Source organism: Macrobrachium rosenbergii, chromosome 58 (assembly GCF_040412425.1).
Source record: "Macrobrachium rosenbergii isolate ZJJX-2024 chromosome 58, ASM4041242v1, whole genome shotgun sequence".
Taxonomy (NCBI): Eukaryota; Metazoa; Arthropoda; class Malacostraca; order Decapoda; family Palaemonidae; genus Macrobrachium; species Macrobrachium rosenbergii.
The window spans coordinates 13,455,606-13,478,741 of NC_089798.1; the positions used below are offsets into that span (position 1 = coordinate 13,455,606).

General features: G+C 40.2%; 1 protein-coding gene across 5 annotated transcripts in view; it reads left to right on the forward strand.

Annotated features, from left to right (window-relative positions):
* Nucleotides 1–21,049, forward strand: part of l(1)G0020 (RNA cytidine acetyltransferase l(1)G0020) — an 803,858-nt gene extending 782,809 nt beyond the window's left edge. For 3 of the 5 annotated variants that reach the window (XM_067102059.1, XM_067102057.1, XM_067102058.1), the window contains 4 exons: nt 774–899; nt 17,484–17,582; nt 17,889–18,007; nt 20,206–21,049. In XM_067102059.1, the coding sequence (XP_066958160.1) occupies nt 774–899; nt 17,484–17,582; nt 17,889–18,007; nt 20,206–20,266 (405 nt within the window). In that variant the 3' untranslated portion in view covers nt 20,267–21,049. Of the gene's footprint in view, nt 1–773; nt 900–17,483; nt 17,583–17,888; nt 18,008–20,043 lie in introns of all 5 variants that reach the window. The other 2 variants (XM_067102060.1, XM_067102061.1) reach the window with 1 other exon arrangement.
* Nucleotides 21,050–23,136: the final 2,087 nt, after the last annotated feature.

A 23,136-nucleotide genomic window follows, 5' to 3' on the forward strand; every position in this document is an offset into this window, starting at 1 on the left:
TATGTGGTGTTGACAAGGTAGGGGGAGTAAGGGTACAGAGTTGTGGTTTTACACCCGTAGAGTTTGCTTTACCTTATCCGACAGTCCCTTGGCTCCATTAATTCAGATAATCGAGATGTTACTGTATAAAACTGGTACAGTAAGCAACCTCATGATAATGAAATTTTGTCTTCCAAAGTAATTGGCTGTGTCAGATCACCATGCATGTTTATGAGAAAGTTTCACTCTTACTGTACAGGTCATTATTCAACCTTAAACTATGCCCTAATTCAAATTAGGGACAATACTACCCTTATTGGTGAAGCAGTAGAGTGAGCCTAACAGGTAGAGAACAGGTAGTTTCTCCTCTCTTTATAAAGCATTTTGGCAAATATGCTTATAAAAATGACAACTCCTCTTACCTGTACTTTTGCCTTAATGTTAAAGGTCAACATAATTGAATGTTGATTAGCTAAAGGAGTTGGTAAAGAAAAATTAAAACCTTCCATACTCTGACCTGTCTCATCTTACAATATAGGTATTAATCTTTGACTTTATTTTATTATTAGCGGGCATGTATCAAATGCTCTTTCAGTTAACAGCATAGCATGCAAAGTTTATATGTATATTTGCTTAAATGTGTTAAATTTCTTTTTTTAAAATGAGGCATGCATAACAATTTATAAGTCAGCCTTATCTTCTCTTTGTTACAAGTCTTTTGCTCAGCACTTGCTGTATGCAGTTCATAAAATGTAGTTATTTTGCATTGTTTTATTATTTGGTGATTATTTCAGGCAATCTTGTGTGGCATTGGTATTCAGCATAAAACAGCCCAGACTCTTGCAGATGAACTTGGTGTTGATCGTAGTATCATCATGAGCCAGTTCCATAATCTTATTTTTGAAGTAACCAGACAAATAGTAAGTATGGCAGAGCACAATATTTGGATATTTTCCACTTTCTTCATTTGTAGCCTAATACATGAGATTTTCTATTTGTGGTAAAGCCCTGTAGAATTGTTGAAAATACATGTTACTTCAAGTTGAGAGCAGTGTCTAGTTAATGTTATTAAATTATTTATTTTAACAGAAAAGTATGCTTGAATGATACAATAATGTGAGAAAATTACTTCTAATGTGAGCATGGATGCTTAGTTTTCATGAATGTTAGTTTTCCAAGGAGCCTATCATTACATTACCCCAGATTCTTGGTCTTTAAGAGTATTAGATATTCCACACTGATCCAAAAGATCCTGAGCTAGTTAGCCAAACCTTCCCCGTGTCACCCTGTAAGTAGAAGTCCCCTATGTATCTTCAGTAATTGCAGGATCTGCCTAAGCTTAAGATTAGCGTCCCTTTAGTTCATCATATTCCATAATCCTTTGTTTCACAACAAGTAGCTCTTAGTTACAGAACTCACAGACTGGTAGCAGCCAACAGGAACCAGGTTGGGGACACAAGACAAGTGCAATATCTTCATCTTGGGTCTCGGAGCAGTATATCCTGGCTCCTCAGTCACTCACTGAGGCAGTTGGAGTTTTAGCAGTCGACTCCACTACAGTAGTGTCTACTTCATTTACCAGTAAAGCAAGATTGTCACCAACTTTTTGTTGGCAACAAGAATCTTTGGTTGGAGGATTGAACATAGTGCCAGCAAACCCCATATTTTTCCTCAGCTGCCTGGAATTGGATGTTATGCTTCACATCATCAAGCTCCACAAAAACCATGGTGCCCAGCATCTGTACACCCATAGTCTTAGGCACGTAGGGTTTTTGGAAACTGCTGTACTACTGCAGCCCTTTCCTGTTTTTAACTAACCCTTAGTGCTTATCCTTTCCCAAGCCAAGGGAAGATTCCTCAATGTGCATGAGGAGAGAAGAGTGAATCAACTTGAAGCCCCTATTTCAGTGCTTGTCTTCTCCATCTTTTACCTTTGTCCTAGGAGACTGCTTGTGTCTACAATTTGGGTGAGTGTCTTCCATGTGGGACACCCCTGCCTTCAGATGTAACTTCTTTTTAGTTCCTTCAGTCTGGTTGCAGTGTGTTGGACTTTTGCTCCTGGTTTTTTATCTAAACCCCATTTAGTATCACAGCACCATGGACAACTACTGCCTTGATGTTCACATGTCTTTATAGTTTTCTCCACCCTGTAGATGTCATCTGTTTCTGCCTCTGGAGGGTTATGCTCTTGAGTGTTCAGCATTATGAACTTGATCATGTTTGTATCAGCAAAGGATTAGAGCCTCCAAGGTCGTTGTTTCATACTGACAGATGCAGGTCATAGGAAGCCAGCCAAGCCTTAGAAAACCTGTTAGTCATATTGCAACTGCATCTTGATAGTTCCTTCCACCCTTGTCACTTATGGCACTGGTCAGCTGCAGATCTCTGACATGCAGTCTTGTTGCCCTCATAGTAGAAGTCTTCCACAGACCTCTGTGATTGTAGGATCTACCTTAACTCAAAGTTAGTGTCAATCGAGTTCATCATGTTCCTTAAACCATTGCCTTGTATTGATTAGCTCTCGGTTACAGAACTCATCGGTTCTGTTATTGACCAATGAGAACTATTAAGGGGCCTAGATTCAAAGTGAAATGTTTTCTCCTTGTGTCTAATAGCAGTATTCTTGGTGCTTCAGTAAGTTTAAAATATTAATTTATGTATTCACTTTCAGAGATATACATGAAAAATAATTATTTCTAAAATATGTAAAATATTGCTCACAAAACTCATACATTTTAAAAAACATAAACATTGTTTTTTTTAAACATAAATAACTCCAAATTCTTTATAAAAAAAAATTGACAGAAAGAGAGATAGGGTTAAAGTAAGCAAACACATTGCAAGTGTGTACTTTCTCATAAAATAATGCATACTTTTGCATATACCATGTTCACATGCACACAGATACATACATATTTACTGAAAAATATGTGTAACACTACACCAGCATATTAAGTACTATACAGGGCTGTATTGCATTAAGTAAATGTCAATATAGAGAGAGAAAGAGAGAGACCCTCTTTGTGTGTTTTGTTTCCTAACATGATGCATATATACACATACCTACAGACAAAAATTGAACAACTGAAGCTCATGAACATTGGTGTAAATAGGAAAGTGTCAGTCACATGCTCATTCGCATGTTAATTCTTCATCTGATTCTTCTGATGTGCTTACTAGTTTATTCCAGAAAGTATAAGAGGTCATCTGCTTTTTCTAGAAATTGATGGGTACATGATTTGTGTTATAATTTGAGTACAGGTATTTGGACTCGAATATGAGTCCCCAGGGTCAGGTTGAGAACAGATCTTAAAGATCTTTCAATTTTTACAAATTCAAGAAAGGTGCCTAAATGTAAAAGAATTGTAACCTTGCAGTGGCTTATTTTAAAATGGTTGAAATTCCGTTTTCTTATTTTCTGCATTATGTGGGAAGGGGACTTTAACTTTAACAATGAATATTGCTATCCTAGGGACTTTGTGTACCTCCTCTGATTCTAATAGTCATGTACAGCGAAGGTCAAATATGCAACATGTTTTTTTTTGTATCGTCCAAAATCTCAGATGCAACGGAAAATGTTGCGTGGTTGCCAAGTAGTGTTAAACTTTTTTATTCCAATGTTATATATGTTGATAAGTATGTGAATTCACAGCTAACATTATTTTCGCTATGGATTAATAGATATGATATCTTTTATTCCATGATATTCGTAATTTACAGGAAATGAATTGAATATACTTGTAATTTTTTTTGCACTGCTAAGCTCAAAGTATAGTGTGACAAGGTTGGCAGTGATGCCAAACCCAACTCACACAACTTGCTACAAGAAGTGGTTATCGTAACTATCTGTTTAGCGTATAACAATAGACCTCATAGGCTCAGCAGTCATAACAAAATTTTCGAAATAGAAATATGAATTACAGATAACGTTCTTCGGCTAGGTTCAAACTGCCCATCTGTTGCACTAATGATGTATAGGTATAATAAAAAATCTAGGGCTTCTGAGATGCAATCTAGTTTACTAAAGGATTTATTTTTAGAGACTACCTGATCTTTGATTAATAAAAGATGATGATTCTGTAAATTATATCCAAAAGGCAGTTATTGATTTAATGTTATTATTAATAATGTCAAGGCCTGTGCAACAGATTTTTTTTTAACTAATAAAGAATTTTGTTTCATTAAAAGTTCTGCTTGATTTTGGTATACGAGGTGTGATCATAAAGTATCGGGACTGTTGCTGTAGTAAAGGAGCTAAAATATACAGAATGAGGCCACTTAGCACAGATTGACCTTGACCCCCAACTGTGCATGCACTAAATTTTTAGCGCCCTTGCTCACTTCCGCTCTTTACAACAGTGCTTGGAAGGAATGTGAGTAGTGTATGGTCGTCGCATTGACTATGATGGAGAAAGTTGAGTAGAGAATCTGTATCAAATTTTGCCAAAAGCATGGAGATATCTGTGCACAGACCTATGCAAAGTTGCAAACAGTGCATGGAGAGGAGTGTTTGAGCTGCACACGAGTGTATGAGTGGTTCAGATTTTTCAAGTTGGCCAACAAAACGCTGTTAGTGACGAATGTTATGGGAGACCCGCAGCCAGCAGACTGAGAAAAACATCACTGTTGTGCATGCAGCTGTGAGAGGAAATCGTCGAATCACCATCTGTGAGTTATCGGAGGATGTGCAGATTAGTTATGGTTCAGTTCAGTCCATTCTCACTGAAGATTTGGGCATGAGGCATGTGTCTGCCAAGTTTGTGCCAAAACTGCTTTCAGCTGACCAAAAAGAAACTCGGGGCTTCGGTTGCGCAAAGTCTCTTTGATTGTGTCGAGATTGGTGAAAACTTTTTGAAAATGGTCATAACAAGTGATGAATCTTGGGTCTGTGGCTGTGACCCTGAAACCAAGGCTCAGTCTTCGCAGTGGAAGACCCTAACCTCTCCGAGACCGAAGAAAGCGTGAGTGAGTGGAAGCAATGTGAAGACATTGTTGACCGTTTTCTTCGACTGCAAGGGAAATGTTCATCGTGAGTATGCTCCACCTGGTCAGACAGTAAACAAGGAGTACAACTGTGACGTGTTGCAGCATTTGTGGGATGCTATTTGTCGGAAATTCCATGTGTCTGGTGAGTGGCAGTTGCACAATGACAATGCACCTGCCCATTCAGTGCAGCTTGTACAGCAGCCTTAGGTCAAGCACAACATCCCCCAGGTCCAACAGCCACCTTATTCCCCAGATATCTCCCCTTGCGACTTTTTCCTCTTTCCAAAAATCAAATCCCACTTGAAAGGAAGAAGATTTCAGAAGGTTGAGGAGATCCAAGTGAGTGCGACGAGGCAGTTGCTGATTATCCCAGACAACGAGTTCCAGGAATACTTCCCTCAAAGGAAACACTGCTGGATAAAGTGTGTGGTTTTCTTTTTATATCATCAGTCCAGATACTGTAAAGTCCCCACTCAACATGTTCTCTGTAATGAACATCCCGTTTTCTGCGGTTCCTTCACATGCGACCAGGGGTCGACTGAACACATATTATCATTATTGTGATTTGTTTATTTTATTTCTGTTCAAGTGACCATGCATTATGTATATGCAACACATTATTTTTGTAACAGACCAGACATTGTTAATCATTATGTTTTCTGTATGTACCTGTCCAGTTTTTGTAGAGAAATAATTTGACCTCAGGTCACCTGTAAATCTTTGTTACCACGGTCTCTGTGTTATACGTAGACATCCACACGCCGCTTTATAAGCGAATCGCTCCATCAATAAACTAGCAGTACTTGTCTTCCTGCTGAGTATTTCTCACCTCTCTCACAGTGGTGACCCCCGAAGTGGTTCCCGGAGCCATTAACGGCCCAAACGGCGACTAAGTCTTGGCCCGATGAACCAACACATGCCCCTAATGGACTAACTACGGTGCTCTAACAAAGTGTTCGGGCGTTACCGACCCTCGTCGGTAGGTCACCAGTGTTATTAACGGACCCACACGGCATACTCCCAAGCGTGTATTGACGTGAGTGTTCCCTCACACTCCAAGTGAGAGTGTGGAATGAGCATGGATGCACATTCCTAACCACATATAAATTACCGTGAACTTCTCGGAGGCAGATGCCTCCCTCACGCAACCCTCTCCCATGTGCTCCTCCACACCGGTACCTGCACCCCGTGCGATGACCCTCCTGACGGACCAACCAAAGGCGGACCTCAGCATAAGGCTGCCGCCATTCACCCATCGAAACGCAGCATTCTGGTTTTATAGGGTCGAGGAGCAATTCAGGGTAGCAGGCCTAATCGACGAGGTGTTGACGGCAGACATCGCCATCAACGCCCTCCCAGAGGAGATATACAAGAAGATCGCCCCGTGGTTAATGAGGACGTCGAGCCCCACCACCTTCCAGGAGTTAAAAGCCACTCTCGTCGAGACCTGCTCCCTGCCGGTCTCCGAGAGAGCTGCCCGCGCGCTCGCCCTCGCCCTCAACCCCCAGAAGGAGGGAAACCTCTTGGAAACGTGGCATGCCCTCCAGGACCTCCTCCTCCTCCTCCCCGAGACTGACAGCAGCGGCAGGCACAAAGAAATCAGCCTGTCGAGGGAGATCTTCCTGCGGCAGCTACTGCCAGAGGTCCGTGGGCAGATCAAAGAGGCATACACCCTGCCATTCGAGGACCTGATCAGGGTGGCGCGGCAGCTGACGGACTCCATGAAGGCGGTAAAGTGGGTGTCCACACCCGCACACCCCATCAACTGCCTCCAGCCAGAGGACCCCACCACGGAGGGCATCAATGTCGTCGCTCAGAGGAAGCCCCACCAGCAGAAGAAGGAGAGGCTGGGGCTTTGCTATTACCACCTCTGGTGGTAATAGCAAAGCAAAGCAAAAATCAGGGGAGGTGGCGGCCACCCACACAGGCTGCCATGGCAGCAGCAACTGAAACACCCAGGGGCCCCGCACCAGTAGGCTTTTACATCTGCGACACCATCTCCGGCAGGATGATGTTGATCGACACCAGAGCCATGTGGTCAGTGTTCCCGCCTTCCAGAGAGGACTGCAGACATCTGCCGGACCCGACTGCCTCCCTGATGGCCGCCAACGGGTCCCCTATCCTCTCCTATGGTGCCAAGCTCTTGTCGATCTCCATCCTTGGTCGGAGGTACAGGTGGAAATTCATCGTTGCGGACGTTAGGACCCTGCTCTTGGGTGTGGACTTCCTTGCCCACTTCAGACTGGCAGTCGACGTCGGCCGCAAACACCTACTGGACACCGAGTCCTGCCAGTCCCTGCCCTTGTCGCTGGGCCCCAGGGAGCCTGCCGTCTGTTCTGTCGCACCCCACCAGTTTGGTTCCCTCCTGAAAGAATTCCCAGAAGTCTTCAAACCCGAGCTTCACCAGGTGCCCGGGGCCCTTGCCAAACACGGGATATATCATCACATCAAAACAAAGGGCCCCCGACGCACGCGAAGTTCCGGCGGCTTCCCCCACAGCGCCTTCAGGAGGCCAAGAAGGCCTTTGCTGCGATGGAAAGGATGGGCATATGCAGAAAGGACCCCAGCCCGTGGACTGCACCTGGAGGCCCTGCAGCGACTACAGGCGGCTCTACCAAACATGCAGGACCTAACAGCCTCCTTCCACGGGGCCAAAATATTCTCAAAGTTAGATCTCTTAAAATCATATTTTCAGGTACCAGTAGCGCCAGAAGACATCCCTAAAACCGCCATCGTCATGCCTTTTGGGTCCTACGTCTTCGCCTTCTCCACCTTCTGCCTGAGGAACGTGGGCGCAACCTTCCAGAGGTTGATGGACAGCATCCTGGGCGACTTGAACTTCTGCGTCTGCTACGTCGATGATATCCTAATTTTTTCTAGATCCCAGAAGGAACACCTGCGGCGCATCCGGGAGGTCCTGCAGCGCCTGCAGGAGAGTGGCCTCGTCGTCAGATTTGACAAGTGCACCTTCGGCATCGAGAAGGTGGAATTCCTGGGCCATGAGATATCCCCAGCGGGCGTCCGCCCAATGTTGTCAAAGGTCAAGGCTGTTGAGAAGTTCCCCACCCCTACCTCCATCAGGGCTGTACAAGAATTCCTCAGAATGGTCAACTACTATAGGAGATTCATCACGGGGATCGCGCACACTTTGGCCCCCCTGATGGAGGTCCTAAAGGGTCGTCCAAAGACCTTAGTGTGGGGCCCCAACCAGCAGAAGGCCTTCCTCCTGACGAAGGCCGCCCTCGCCAAGGCAACATCTTTGGCCCACCAGGACCCCAATGCTCCCCTCCAGCTGATGACGGACGGCAGCAACGTCGCCTGCGGAGCCGTCCTGGAACAAGTCACCATTGGGACCCCTCAGCCCATCGCCTTCTTCAGCAGGAAGTTCAGCCCCACCAAGTCCTGCTGCAGTACATCACTTGAAGTTCCTCCTGGAGGGGATGCCCTTCACGATTTGGACTGACCACCAGCCGTTGGTCCACGCCTTCATGAAGCTGGGAGATGCATGGTCCTCTAGGCAGCAGCGGCACCTCGTGGAGTTCACCTACACCATCAAATACCTCCCCAGCAGGAAGAACTCAGTAGCCGACACCCTCTCGAGGATCGAGATCGATGCAGTGCAACTCGGGATCGACTACAAGGACCTCGCCCGCGAACAGGCTGCTGACCCAGAGACCCCAGCCTACCGCACAGCCGCCACGTCGCTGAAGTGGGAGGATTACCCCTCGGCCCTGGAGGGTCAACACTGCTGAGTGACGTGAGCACTGGCCACCCCTGCCCCCTGGTGCCCGCCTCCCGTCATCGGCCGGTCTTCGACGTCATCTGCAGCCTATCCCACCCCTCCGGAAGGACGACGGCCAGGCTACTGACAGAGAAGTTCATCTGGCATGGCATACGGAAGGACGTGATGGCCTGGGCAAGGCAATGCATGCAGTGTCAGGCCAGCAAAGTAGGGGGGCACACTGAGTCTGGGGTGGGCGAATTTCCCCAGCCAAAGAGACGCTTCGGGTACATCTACGTCGACGTTGTGGGTCCTCTTCCCCCATCAGGAGGAGCAAGATACCTTCTAACAGTCGTTGACCTCCTCTCCAGCTGGATCAGCCGGTTCGGTGTCCCGGACTACATAATGACAGACAGAGGTCCCGCTTTCCTATCCAAGCTGTGGACCGCCCTGGCACTCCTGCTGGGGACCACTCATCACAGCACCACTGCCTACAGCCCCGCAGCCAATGGAATGATGGAAAGGTTCCACAGGTCCCTGAAGGTGTCCCTCATGGCTCGTTGCACTTCTGAGAATTGGAAGTACCAGCTGCCCTGGGTCCTCCTTGGATTGAGAACCGCCCCCAGAGCCAGCGGCGACCCCTCCTCAGCAGAAAAAGTCTACGGGGAGACCCTGGTAGTCCCGGGGGAACTTGTCGCAGAAGACAGGGATGACATAGCAATGCAGAGGCTCTGTGTCAGGGTTGGGAAGTTCGCCCCCCTGCCAGAGGACATACACCGACAGGACGTCCCCCTTCATGCCTCCCGGTCTGTCCTCTGCCACCCACGTCTTCGTCAGGGACGACGCCGTGCAGCCACCCTTAACCAGGCCCTACAGAGGACCTTTCCTTGTGCTCGAAAGGGACAAAAAGGCATTCAGGGTAGCTGTCCATGGAAGGGAAGACTGGATATTGGTAGACCGCCTCAAGCCCGCATTCCTGGAGGAGGACGTCGGGGGCGGTTCCCAAAGCTTCCGGCCAGCCCCATGTGCAGGAAAACATCGTGGGCATCCACGGAAAACCCGAAACCAGACAGAGAGGCACCCCAACACGCTGCTCCAGAGGGCACCGGGGAAGGCGACCACTCCCTCCAGTTGACATTGAGAAAGCACGGCCCCTCCGTCGCCCGGCAGATACCTGCTTTGATCAGACGTTACCTACGTCTGGGGGGAGGGGAGTATTGTAAAGTCCCCGCTCAACGCGTTCTCTGTAATGAACATCCCGTTTTCTGCGGTGCCTTCACATGTGACCTGGGGTCGGCTGAACACATATCATCATTATTGTAAATTGTATATTTTATTGTCCGTTTAAGTGACCATGCATTATGTATATGTAACAGAGTATTTTTGTAACAGACCAGACATTGTTAATCATTATGTTTTCTGTATGTACCCGTCCTGTTTTTGTAGAGAAATAATTTGACCTCAGGTCACCTGTAATTCTTTGTACTGTGGTCTCTGCGTTATACACAGACGTCCGCATGCCGCTTTATAAGCGGATCGCTCCATCAATAAAGCAGCAGTACTTGTCTTCCTGCTCATTATTTCGCACCTCTCTCACAATTCCTTATGATCACACCTCATATAATTAATTCATGAGGAAACTTGAAGTGCAAGAATATGTAGGTAACTTAATATGCTTTCATGCCACAAATTGTTAGTATAGAGATGTGAATGTTAGGAGTAATATGTATGTAGCAAGTAAAGAAAACTAACACACCATTTATCTTTTATGAAAATACAAATATTCCTATATAACAAATTTTTGTTGAATAAATATTTTCAAGATCATTTCACTGTCTTTGCGCATTGTAGACCTATGTTCCAGGTGGTTCATGTTGCTGGCCACTCAAATGACATGTATCACAGGCCACGCCCACCCACTGATATCGGTGGAAGCATTTTAGCTACAGTGACACTTTCGTGTTTATTTCTTTATCAGATTTTTGGCTTTGAGTTGCAAAAATAATCAAATAGAACTGTTTAGAATTTTATGGTTGCAATGCAAAGTAATCCCTTAATTATCCAGACAGCCATTATCCGAGACTCAACATTATTCAGCATGCACGGACCAGGGATCAAGATTCCAGAGATATATGATATATATAAATTTTTAAAAAATTGAAAAAAACCACCCTCTGATGGTTGGCAGTGCTGCACGGTCTTAAGAAAATGTTGGTTACACTGCTTACACTCAGATTGACCGGGAAAGGGTTTTGTGGTTGGGGGAGACCTCAGAAGTTTCCATGGTGGGGGTGGGTGGTTGGGTGGCTTTGCACCATTGGAAAGGCTTGGTAGAGGAAGGCCCAGAGAAAGGTGTTGTTTTGGAAGGTGGGTGAAGCAGGGGAGCAGTTTCAATGGTTGGGGGGGATTCAGTGCTGGATGGGTGAAGAGGACTAGGTAGACCTGACTTAACAGAGCTTGTTTGGTTTTGTGTTTTTATGATTATGTTTAAGTAATTAACATTTTATTAAAAGATATGTTTAACTGAGGTCTTGTACATCAAAGTCTTAAGTACAGTAACACACACGCGCTACTTTTTATTTATACTTTTTGCTGCAGTATTCTCATTTATATTTTTTTCTATATTTTCTCATTTTTTATTCTTACAAACCAAAATATAAATGCAATCATGTGAATAGGGTGGGTACAAAAGAGAGAGAGAGAGAGAGAGAGATTCAAGTGATAAAATTCTCTTGTGTACTGTTTTGGCATTTGTGATATTCATACTTAAAATTAACTTAACTTGCAATGAAATATGGTACAGTAAATCATGCAAAGCAAAGAAAAAAAAAGAATGAAAAAGAAAAGTGGTAACACGTACGTACACACTTAATTCCGTGGCGTGGGCAAACTTACTACAGTTTGGTCTTGAGTTGCCTACATATGAAATTCGGAATTTAAATATTTTATGGTGATTAGAGGTGAAACATCAGCAGTGATGAAATATTCTCTTTTGTACTGTTACAGTATGTTTGATATTCATACTTAGAGTGAACTACACTCGTAATGAAATATGGCACAGTAAATCAGACAAAGCGAAAAATAAGACACCTACTTATGTACGCCCTCATTCTTTGGCGTCGTGAACTTCCTGGAGCTTGTTTAGTTTCGTGTTTATTGTACAGTAACTGATATTTCATTAATGGATATATATGTACAGTAGGCTACTGGTATTTAGTAGATAGAGAGAGAGAGAGAGAGACTGAGGTATGTTTACATTAAAAGCTTAATACAGTAATGCACACACACTCTTACGCTATTTTGTTTATATTTTATGCCATAGTATTCTCATATATATATTTTTACCGCATTTTCTCATTTTTTAGTTGTAGAAACAAAATTATAAATGCAGTCAAGTCCATAGGGTATGTACTTATGCACACACTCATTTCTATGCTGTTGGTGAACTTGGTACAGCCAGTTTGGTTTTGTCTTGCCTACATATGAAATAAGCATTTTAAATATTTATGGTGATTATGTACAGTACTGTTAATGTGTGTTAATCATACTTAGAATCAACTAAACTTGTAATGGAAACGATACAGTAAATCAAGCAGAGCAAAAAAAAAAAAAAATTGTAAAATGTACGTACATGTGCATGCACTCAGTTGATGGCATCGTGAACTTCTTAAAGTTTTAGTTTCATATTTTTTATGTTTATGGTACAATAATTCACATTTCATTACAGGATATGTACATTACTGAGAGAGAGAGAGATGGGGGGTGAACTGAGGTATGTTTAAATCGGTAAACAAACGAATCGGGAAACAGCCATTTTGTCATTTTGAGGGATTTTACTTTAACATTTTACATTTATATACAAAAAGAAAAATAATAATTCCATTAGTAAAGTCATTTTTTTTAGCAACTAAAAAATGATTTTACTAATTCTTTTGGGAGTAAGCTGAATCAGCTGATTCTGAGAAAGTAAATGTTACAAATGGCAGGATGATGGTTTTTTTTTATACATATTATGATGATAATATATCAATATAATAATACAGTATAAAGGGATTCTGTAAGCAAAATAACAGTTTCAATACCATTACAGCTGTAATAGCCTATTTGACTTTTGCAAATGGATACTTGTGAGTGTAAAACTTGGGCTAGCCTAGGTGTTATTTCACACATGGTTTACACATTTTTATCTCATGTATGTCAAAACAATATGGTAACAACTGGCAAGGAAGTTGCTGTGTAAAAATACATTAAAGGTCATAAAACCATGGTAGGCTGTGGGTAAACAAGCGTGCTACCTGCCTACTGAGCTGTGTCATCTACTAGGGAGAAAAAGAGAAGGGGGTTGCATTTTTTTTCAAAGTGTGTATATGCAGTATACTTTGTTACAAATATAGGGGAAAAAGGTAGATAACTGCCTTTTGCATAAAGTTTTCAGTTTAAAGTGTGATGGTTGTTTATTGTTTATACTGGCTGTTTACAGTTATGCAGTACTGAGAAGGTTAGGTGAGGAATGGTACAGAGTTGCCCTTCAATACCCTAGATTTTTTACTCGTCATTATTGGGATTCGCCATTATCTGACAGATCCTTGGCTCTATTAATTCAGATAATTGAAGATTACTTATGGAAATGTTATGAAAAATTTTTAAAAATTTTTTTCATTATTTTAACATTTGAACGTAGGTTTGATGAGGACTTCTTTGTCGAATGCAATAGCACTGGGTGAATGAAAGTTTTGGACATGTTTCGTCACTGTTTTTCTGAAATTTGGGTACACACAATATTTTCTTAGTTTTGTTATATATGAATATGTTTTACAGTTTTGATATATATGACAGATTTTGCACCTATGAAACATATTATGGCCCTATTTTAAAAAATAATTGTGTTTTTGCATTGAAATAAGAGATATAAGTATGCAGCATGTTAGTTGCCAGTTAGTGAATTTTGAACGAGTTCTATGCAGCCATGACGCATCACTTCTGAGCATGGCTGTACTTAGCATCTCCTCTTTAGTAAAGTCTTATAGATCTCTAGTAAATATTACTCACCTCCCATAGCTAAAATTTAGATGGAGTCTGTCATCTGATTTCTTTTCATTATTGTTGGATTTTAAATTGCAAAGCATTTGGGACTGGATATTTGACTGGCGTTGAAGAGCATACAATTCCCATTAGATGAAAAGTGTCTCCAGATCTAATTGTGCTGAGTTTTTCTTCAGGAATTTACTTAGTGCTACCCCCATTTTTTTGCGGGGACAGGTTCCAGAACCCACCATGGAAATGCAAAATCCCCTTTAAAAATGCTGTTAACTGTCTATTTTAATAGTTCATTGCCAGATTTAATAAAAAAAAAAAAAAAAAATCAGTGATAATTTTACAGAATGGCCTGTAGAAAAATTTGTGAATTGGTGAAAGTTCCCGCAGAAACATGAAAGACATGTTCGACAAAAATCTGTTACAAAGTGACACACGGAAAAGTGGGGTAGCCTTGTACTTTAATTTTCATTGACCTCCCTTGTTGTTGTGATAAGCCAGATTGGTTGTTTAGGGAGTGCATATTCAGTTGCAGGTTATTTTGTGTAATCCAGCATGTAGGCCATTACAACTAAATCCTTTGGTAGTCTTTCATCACCCATTACATTTGCAGTGTAGATTCTGATATTGTAATATTATAGCTTGCCTTAAAAGCTTCCTTATGATTTTCAAATGAAATCCATGCATCCCATTTTTTGGTGTTCAAGATTTATTATTCTTGTTTTGTTTCTGTAGGGTTCAGATAAGTTATTAACACCTCAGTGAAATGTGAAAGTGGAGATTCGTCACTTTTTGTATTGTTTATATTACCTGGTTGCTTATTACTGATTTGATCAACTTTTTACAAACTATTTCAGTGTTGCCAGTACAACTTTTACCAAAAGATTTGCCATTGCAAGACTCAACTCCCATGTTAACACAATGACCCAAGCCTCCTTTGCCATTCCTTTGTTAATTAAGATCGCAGTCTAAGTTCGTCATCTGTGCCAGTAGGTTGTCTAGGGGTTTTGGGGACCTAAGTTTATTTATCTAGAGTAGTCAGTATAAAGTTAGGAAGAGAAAAAAAAGAGGCCCAAGTATAAGCAAGCCAACTCACTAGGACTCAGAGTGTTAAAGAATACAGTACTATCATCCTCAGGCTAATTTTAGGGATGGGCAAACCAGACAGAATGTCTAGTCCTATATTCAGAATTGGCCCACTCCAGAAATCCATCTACCAATTCTGAGGGGGTAGTCCAGCCCTTGAGATATCAACATGAGTATTCATGTTGATTTCTCTCAGGTTTGAACATTATCAGTATGCATACAGTCCCACCATAGCTGCCACTGTTATAGTGCAAAAAATCTAGGAAGAGACTCAGGCTGTTGTTTTGGGTCAGTGCACTGGTGCCATATATATCATTATCCAGGATCAGATATTCTTTTGTATTAAAAGTTAAATCAAGAAATTGGTAATTCCTGGCATATAAATTCTCGCAGAAATTTATTTGGCTCATAAATCATCATTAATTTTCAGTGAAGGAAAACTCATAAACCTAGAAACATGCCATATATTTTGATGAACACTGCTAATATTTCAGTCAGCTTAAGACAAAGGTAATTTTGAGATGTTTAGGCTGCTTAAGCTACAAGGGCATTGAGGATTTATTCTTTTCAGGGTCACCGATTGATCCACCTTGACATTCAAAATGGCATACAATGTTTACAAGTATTTCATCAGTGAAAAAAGGAAAAACAAAATGACATATGAATTTTCTAAAGCAATTCGGTGCCCTACTAAGGTGACAAACTTGAGTAAAGCAATTGTTCATTGTATATGCAAGGAAACTGAAGAGTTTGATGAGCAATATGAAACACTCATGTTCTCATGTTTAGAAAGAAAATTCCACCACTTGAAGAGATTTAATTGTAGTTATGGAAAATATAGTATTTTTTTCTTAAATTGGGTTTAAACATAGCAGATGAGAAGTAATATGAAAAATGCATATGGATGATATATCAAAGATGTATGTATAGAAACACCATGAAAAAAAATGACAAGTAATAATAAAAACAAAAGGCACATCAAATTTAAATATTACAGGTCTGATGGTTTTCACGTTGTTGTTAGTGCTTCACTTGTTGAATTTCACATGAAACTGCTAAAAGAAACTGGTTACTTATTATGAGCGAGATCTGGTACTTGTGCACAGTAATGAGCATAAACAGTATGAAAACATGAATTCAGATGGTTAAACCTTAATTTACAAGATAAATAATAAACAGATATAGAACAGATTTAAGTATTCCCAAAGGGAAAAGGCTTCTCTTGATGTGGGTAGGATTTGAAGGATGAGAAAGAAATGGCAACAACACTGCCTTAGGGAAATTACCTGTCTCTTCCTAGATTTGTTTGGCTATGACTTTGAATATGATCTCCAATCCCAGCCACAGTATTACTTCTCAATCAGGAAAATGAAAAGAGGTAGGGAGTTTTGGCAGCAAGTAAAAGTTAGGAAAATAAATAAAATGAAGTAAAAGTGTTTAACAGTGGAGCTGGGGTGAAACCCCATGGTTACACTGTGAAGTCTCAGTTGTAGTCTTTGGGTAGAAAGATAGAAGAAATCTGATAAAATTTGTAAGAGGTTGAAATAATTACAAGACAGAGTGAAAGACTATATATATAGAGACATTGAATTTGACCTAGGGGAATAAGAGATTCCTTAGGTTCGAGACCCTCTTGTCCATTACAAGGCTTCAATATAGAATTTAGGTACGCCATGGTGAAGCCATGTAACTTCAATGGTATTATTTCATCAAGAAGGAAATCTAGAGTTGTAAGGGGGATGCACTTGGCACAGCACAAAATTTAGATCATACTCTTGTATAGAAGCACAGCAGGTTTCCCTCCACCCTTAGCATCAGTAAACCAATTGGCAGGCGACTTGCAATAAATCTGTGGTGAATTAGGAAAGTATCTTTACTCCCACTCAAGAGCACTCAATGATCATATTACACTTGTTATTGAGTCACAGGAAGCAGTTTAGTCCACACTTTTGCAATTTTGTATTGGTAAATGCATATTTCATTTTACACTAAAGATGTTGTTCAAGTATGAGTGATAGAAGTCACATGATGTCATAGAATGTGGTAAGAGCATAGTGTAGATATAGTAAAAGTAGGTAAGAGATGAAATACAGTAGACCCCGGCATTCTTGGGGGTTAGGGACCACAGCAGCCCGCGAATAGCTAAACTTCGTGAATACTGGAGACCCCCCTCTAAAAACACTTAAAACTGCCTGTTTTAAGAGTTTCAAACACCAAATATACCTTAGTCTTCCCTCAAAAAATGTGTATAAGTGCCTATTTTCATAGTTCAAACACCAAATATACCTTAAACTATCATCCTAAAACACTTTAATATAATTTTAAAGTCATCTTACAACGTTACCCTGAAAAATGTAGGGCTTACAGCTGTGTGTGAACACTCCAACAACTGTTATTTGTACCAAGGGGAACACTAAGTTTCCCCTATATTCAGGCATGCACATTTTCTTTCATCAGTATTCAACCTTTACCATTTTCTTTTAACATAGATAGGAGTGACATTGGTACATTATTTGGCAAACGTTTTTTCAGAAAAAAAAAAAAAGAATAAATTGAAAACTGAAAAATCAGCTATTTTCAATAATCTCAAACTTAAAGATGATATCTTCTTTGGTAGATGAATAAAATACCGAAGTCGAATATTGTGCAGACTATAAGGTCAAATTTTACTTTACAGAAATCTGTTCGCCAGAATGTGGAAGGGAGAGGAATTAATGGTGGAAAGTCTTTGTCTACTGATGAAAAATTTGCCTCCAGCATTGAAGAAAGTGTCAAGGTAATTTTATATTATAAAAAGTGTGAAATTGCTGTTGAGTATATTTTTTTTTGCCAAAACAGGTAGTGTAAAGATGGGTAGATATCCAGTAAGTATTGTATATTATTATAGTGCCATTATTATTATTAGTAGGCAGCTTCTGCCCAATGAAAATACAGTAATGGTTTTGGTACTTGGACAACAGATGCACGGTTTACTTTCTTGCGATACTGTACCAGAAATCTTCTTGAATGTGCAGTTGTGTTGTTTAGCACATTGGTATGTGTATTTCTTCATGGTTAATTGCACATTTTTTTTTTATTTCAGATAATGAAAGACAAGGAAGCAAGTGACAGAGAAAAGGTTTCACAAATGATTGATATAACACAATATAAAATTAAAACAAAAGAGGAAGAAGAGTTGGTAACTACTAAGAAGACAAAAAGGTACCTGTCTCCCCACACTTCACTATGGTGTATTGCTAAAGTTAACTATTAGTTGTTCACCAGTTGTCATTAGTAAATGTGTATGTGAAAGAGAGATTTGTAAATAACTCGTATGTCTATTTTATTTAATTAAGGACTATTAGAAGCAGGTGTGGAATGTGTTCTGAATTTCTAAGTTCAAGGAAAATGGCTTGTAAAAAGTAACTCACGAAGTGATTGCCTAGAAGGGCAACCATCAAAACAGGACTACAGATATTTGATGTAAGATTAACATTGTTTTAAGTCACAATGTATTGCTACTAACTTGACATTTCTTTTTTAAAAAATTTCACTACAGTATACATTATCTATAGCTTTATGAATTGTAATGGCCAGTTTTGACCACTACACAATAAACATTCAGTTTCACAACAGTTCAATATTCACTAACACAGCGACAAAGTCCACTTTGGGTGAATCGTGCCAAATCAAAGTGTGCAAGAAGATTCAAAGGGGTACAAACAAACACTGAGAAAAACCACTTAATATTTAATACATAAACACTAGACAGAAATAACACCTGAACCTCTTAGTACATAAATTTCCAAAAACACAGGTACCCTGGCACAATAATACCTAAAACAATTACACTATTATAAAAAGAAAACACATCCACACTTACACAGGGGGTCCAGATAGCAGGAGAAAGTAAAAAAGAAAGAATAAAGTAACGATATGCACACTAAATTAATTATATAAACCAGGACTTAGATATCTGGCTGTGATCTCCTTAACACATCAAACTCCATGTCTGGAGATAACCCCAAGATATGTAGGGATAAAGGGCCCCAAATGACAGCTGTGCAGTGATACCCACAAAAGCTGTGGTCCTTTCAAGCTGAAGACTTCAAAGGTCATGTGCACCTTACCGGTAAACAGAGAGGACCCCTTGGCAGCTTAACAAATCCAAGGGCGAAGATGGATGAGGCATAAGCTCCAAAAGGATGGTTTAAACAGCAGGGCCTGCTGCGCTGCAACAGGACAAGTAATCCAGATAATTTTAATGCACAATGGCAGCAGAGTGCAATAATCACAACCGGTAACTCCACAGGCAATCCAGTATAGCAGCCAACCACAACCACCTCCATCAATGGCTCAGACAACAGAGCTTTTAACAGTCTTTCACGGGTTAAGTTAGTTAGTTATAAATGATTTGTTTAACCAGACCTCTGAACTCTTTTAGGGTTCTTCTCGGGCTGGGATAAGACGGGTTAAGACATAAACTCCCCGAGGAGGGGGGAAGGGGGGTGCTAAGGCGCCAACACTTGAAAAGTGAAAGACAGAAGCAATTAATTGCTTGTTTAGCACAAACAGGCCAGTGATGAGAATAAACAACGTCCTTACTAAACACTGCCCAAATGGTGTAATACAAAACTTACAAAAATATAATCAACTTAAAATAAATCAACAAGGCCCGCATACTGACAATGTAAGTGTAACATATTCACTAAGTTCACTTGTAACATATCTTTCACATATCATGGTATTGCAATGTACAAAATCAATAACAATTTCAGTACCAAAAAATTAATTGAGAATTTGGTTTTTCCCCATGGTAATATAAAAAATAGTCAACATATTAGCTGATAATGCATAATTGATAAAAATATCTTTTAAGGGATCTGAATGGTTGTGATGGATCTGCTAATTTTATAACATTTGCTAAAGATTAATATATCCAGTTAAACCATTGACAGAGATTGACATCTCATCTGCTGTGATTAATATCACAGCAATACATAGACTTTGCTTATTTTTGCTTCTATCTTCCATTGTTGACTGTGGTAACCACAGGGAAGTTTAAGTTTTTGTTATAATCTAAACAGTTGATAATGACGTTATTTTACTTGCATATAATCATTCATTTTCTTTAATCCTCAAAATTCTTGTATTTTATTAGTTTTATATCTTTTCAGTAAGAAGGGGTTGTTAGTAGGTGCAGAGCAAGATCTTTAATCCCCAAAATGCTTATATTTTAATATTTTTTATCTTTTCAGTAAGAAGAGGTTGTTAGTAGGTGCAGAGCAAGATCTTTAATCCCCAAAATGCTTATATTTTAATATTTTTTATCTTTTCAGTAAGAAGAGGTTGTTAGTAGGTGCAGAGCAAGATCTTTAATCCCCAAAATGCTTATATTTTAATATTTTTTATCTTTTCAGTAAGAAGAGGTTGTTAGTAGGTGCAGAGCAAGAAAAGAAAAGCAAGATACCGAAGACTTAGAATTTTATGTTTGTTTGAGTATAATTGCATAATATTGTCTTTTATTTTTAACGTGAAAAGATCTCAATGAAAAGTTTGCAAAATTTTGTTGTAAAGATGGTTTTAAAAATATTAAAAGGTTTTTCATAGCATAATTCATTTTGCCAGATTATGTTGTATCTGGAATTAATGGTTAGGGGCAATGTCTCCAAAGCCTTAGTTAAGAGGGGACACAAATCTCAAAATCTTCCCCATTCTGAAGAAGAGAAAATAAAGTATTCAAGTAGTTGCTGTCACTGGTTTCTAAATATCTTCAGCTTTTAAAATGAGTGAAGGTATGAAGTTTTGGTCACATGGCCATTCAGCACCATAAATAAATATGACCCTTAGTAAAAAACAGTCAGAAAAATACAAATGCATAAAAATTACTCGTATCATTCTTACACAGTCGTGTATCAAAAAAGTTAATTGATTAAAAAGTAAATTATCTAAATGCTAGAAATACCAATGTCTTACACCACTCCTTGGTTAAAGACCAAGCACAACTCATCATATTTAAAGATTTCTTAACCTTTAGTTCTAGGCAATCAAAGAAAGATAGCATTGATACACTTTTGCAAGTGTTTATCAGCTGATGTGGCATCTAAGCCAGTACGTTAGATTGGCAGGTCATCAACAACGAGAGAGCTTTTTTTCATGAGGGGGAAACTGCCTCTATGATGTTTTTAATAGCTGCAGGAAAACATGTAATGCCCTGGATACTTCCTTGTATAATTTGGTCCTCCTAAATAAAAGTCCTAGAGAGAGATTGTTTTCCACCCTTACTTTTATGTGTCTAATAAAAAAAAAATTATGTGAATAATCATGTTACCGTGAGGTTATAGAACACCACCAAAGCATGATGTACTATTAGTATTGGGTGACCTTAATGCTAAGATTGGACATGAAGTAGATGTATTGGGCCCAGACATAGTGCCTCTGAGGTAAGTAGTTAAAATGGAATAAGGCTTGCTTCATTTGCAAACTTCAATGGGATGGGTGTAGGTGGTGCAATATTTCCCCATAAAGAAGACATGGAATTCACCTGAAGGAATTACAAGAAATCAAATTGATCACATACTTATACAACACAAATTCAAAGATTCATTGATGGATGTGCGTAGTTTCAGAGGAGCTGATTGTGACTCAGACCATAACTTACTGATTGCCAGAGTCAAGATCAAGTTGAATATGAAAAGGAACAGTAGGAATGAAAGGAGAGAAAAATTTGACACTGATAAGCTCAAAGATGAGACTGTAGGATGGAATACCAAATAGAAATTAGAAACAGATTTGATGTTTTGCAAGTGCTAAATAAAGATGAAGACATAGGACTCCAGGAAAAATGTGGAGGCATAGAACAAATTGTTAAAGAAGCAGCTGAGGAAATCATCGGATACATGGAGAGCACGTGTAATGAACATTGGTTTGATGATGACCAGAAGAAAGGCGGCTGAAAGGAAACAAACAAGAATAGAATTCTTACAGAACAGGAATAATCAGGCACTAGGAGAGAACTTCAGGGAGAAAAGAAGGGCAGCAATGTGAATAAACAGGAGAAAGAAGAGATGCATTAAATAAGGAACTGGATGACATGGACAGAAAAATGAGAAATGGTAGGATAAGGGAAGGCTATAAGGATATCAAGAAAATAAAGAATGGACACCAAGCAAGAAGCAGAATAGTGAAAGATGACAGTGGAAGGATTGCTGTACAGGAGTAAGTATACCTTAGTTTAACCATACCACTGAGCTGATTTTACACGAGGATAAAGTATTGGAGATATGGAGGAACTATTTCTGTGAGCTGTTAAATAGAGAAGACCCAGTAAATCCTACTGAAGGGAGACATATCAGGCGTATAAGGAGATAGGGGCCAATATGCCATTTTTTAAAAAATACAAAAAGGCCATAGAAAAGGAGAAAATTATATTTTAATGATAAAATAAAGTTTGTTCATACTTACCTGGCAGATATATATATAGCTGTAATCTCCTAAGTCCGACAGAATTTCAAAATTCGCGGCACACGCAGTGGCCGATTAGGTGGTTAGTACACATTCCCGCCGCTGGGAGGCGGCATCAGAACCCTTCCCATTTTCTATTCAGATTTTCTAACGCCACTGTCTCCTGAGGGAGGAGGGAGGGCAATAAGAATATATATATCTGCCAGGTAAGTATGAACAAACTTTATTTTATCATTAAAATATCATTTTGTTCATGAGACTTACCTGTCAGATATATATATAGCTGAATACCACCTTTGGAGGGGGGTAGAGACAGCCAAGAATTAGGAAAACAAATTTAAAGGTAAAATTATTTTGGTTCCTTACCTGATAGCATAGCTGACTGTGTGGTTACTGCCACCTAGTCTGCTTCTGCTTTTCTAGAGACCCCAGCGAGGTAGTGACCTATAAAGCTGGCGACTGCTAGATGATCTGTCAACGGGGGCGTGACCACAATGTGACTAGATCATAGACCATACAACAAGGACAAAAGAGCATACCAACCACCTAACCAACACTAAGACATTAGTCTGCAATGGATTGGGAAGACTGACTCCTTCAATCGACCCAACAACCATAAAAACACAATTAAAAATCCTTCCTAAGCAGGATTAAAGGATAGGAGCAGAGCTACACCCTGACCCCAAGGTTGTTGAAGCAGCAATGTATGGTCCCAGCGAAAAGCAATTTTCGTATGCTACCTTAACATCTCTCAAGTAGTGTGAGGCAAACACCGAATCGCTTCGCCAAAAAGTGGCACTGAGAATGTCACTGAGTGCCATATTTTTCTGGAACACCATGGAGGTAGTGACCACCCTCACCTCGTGGGCGTTGACTCTCAACAACTT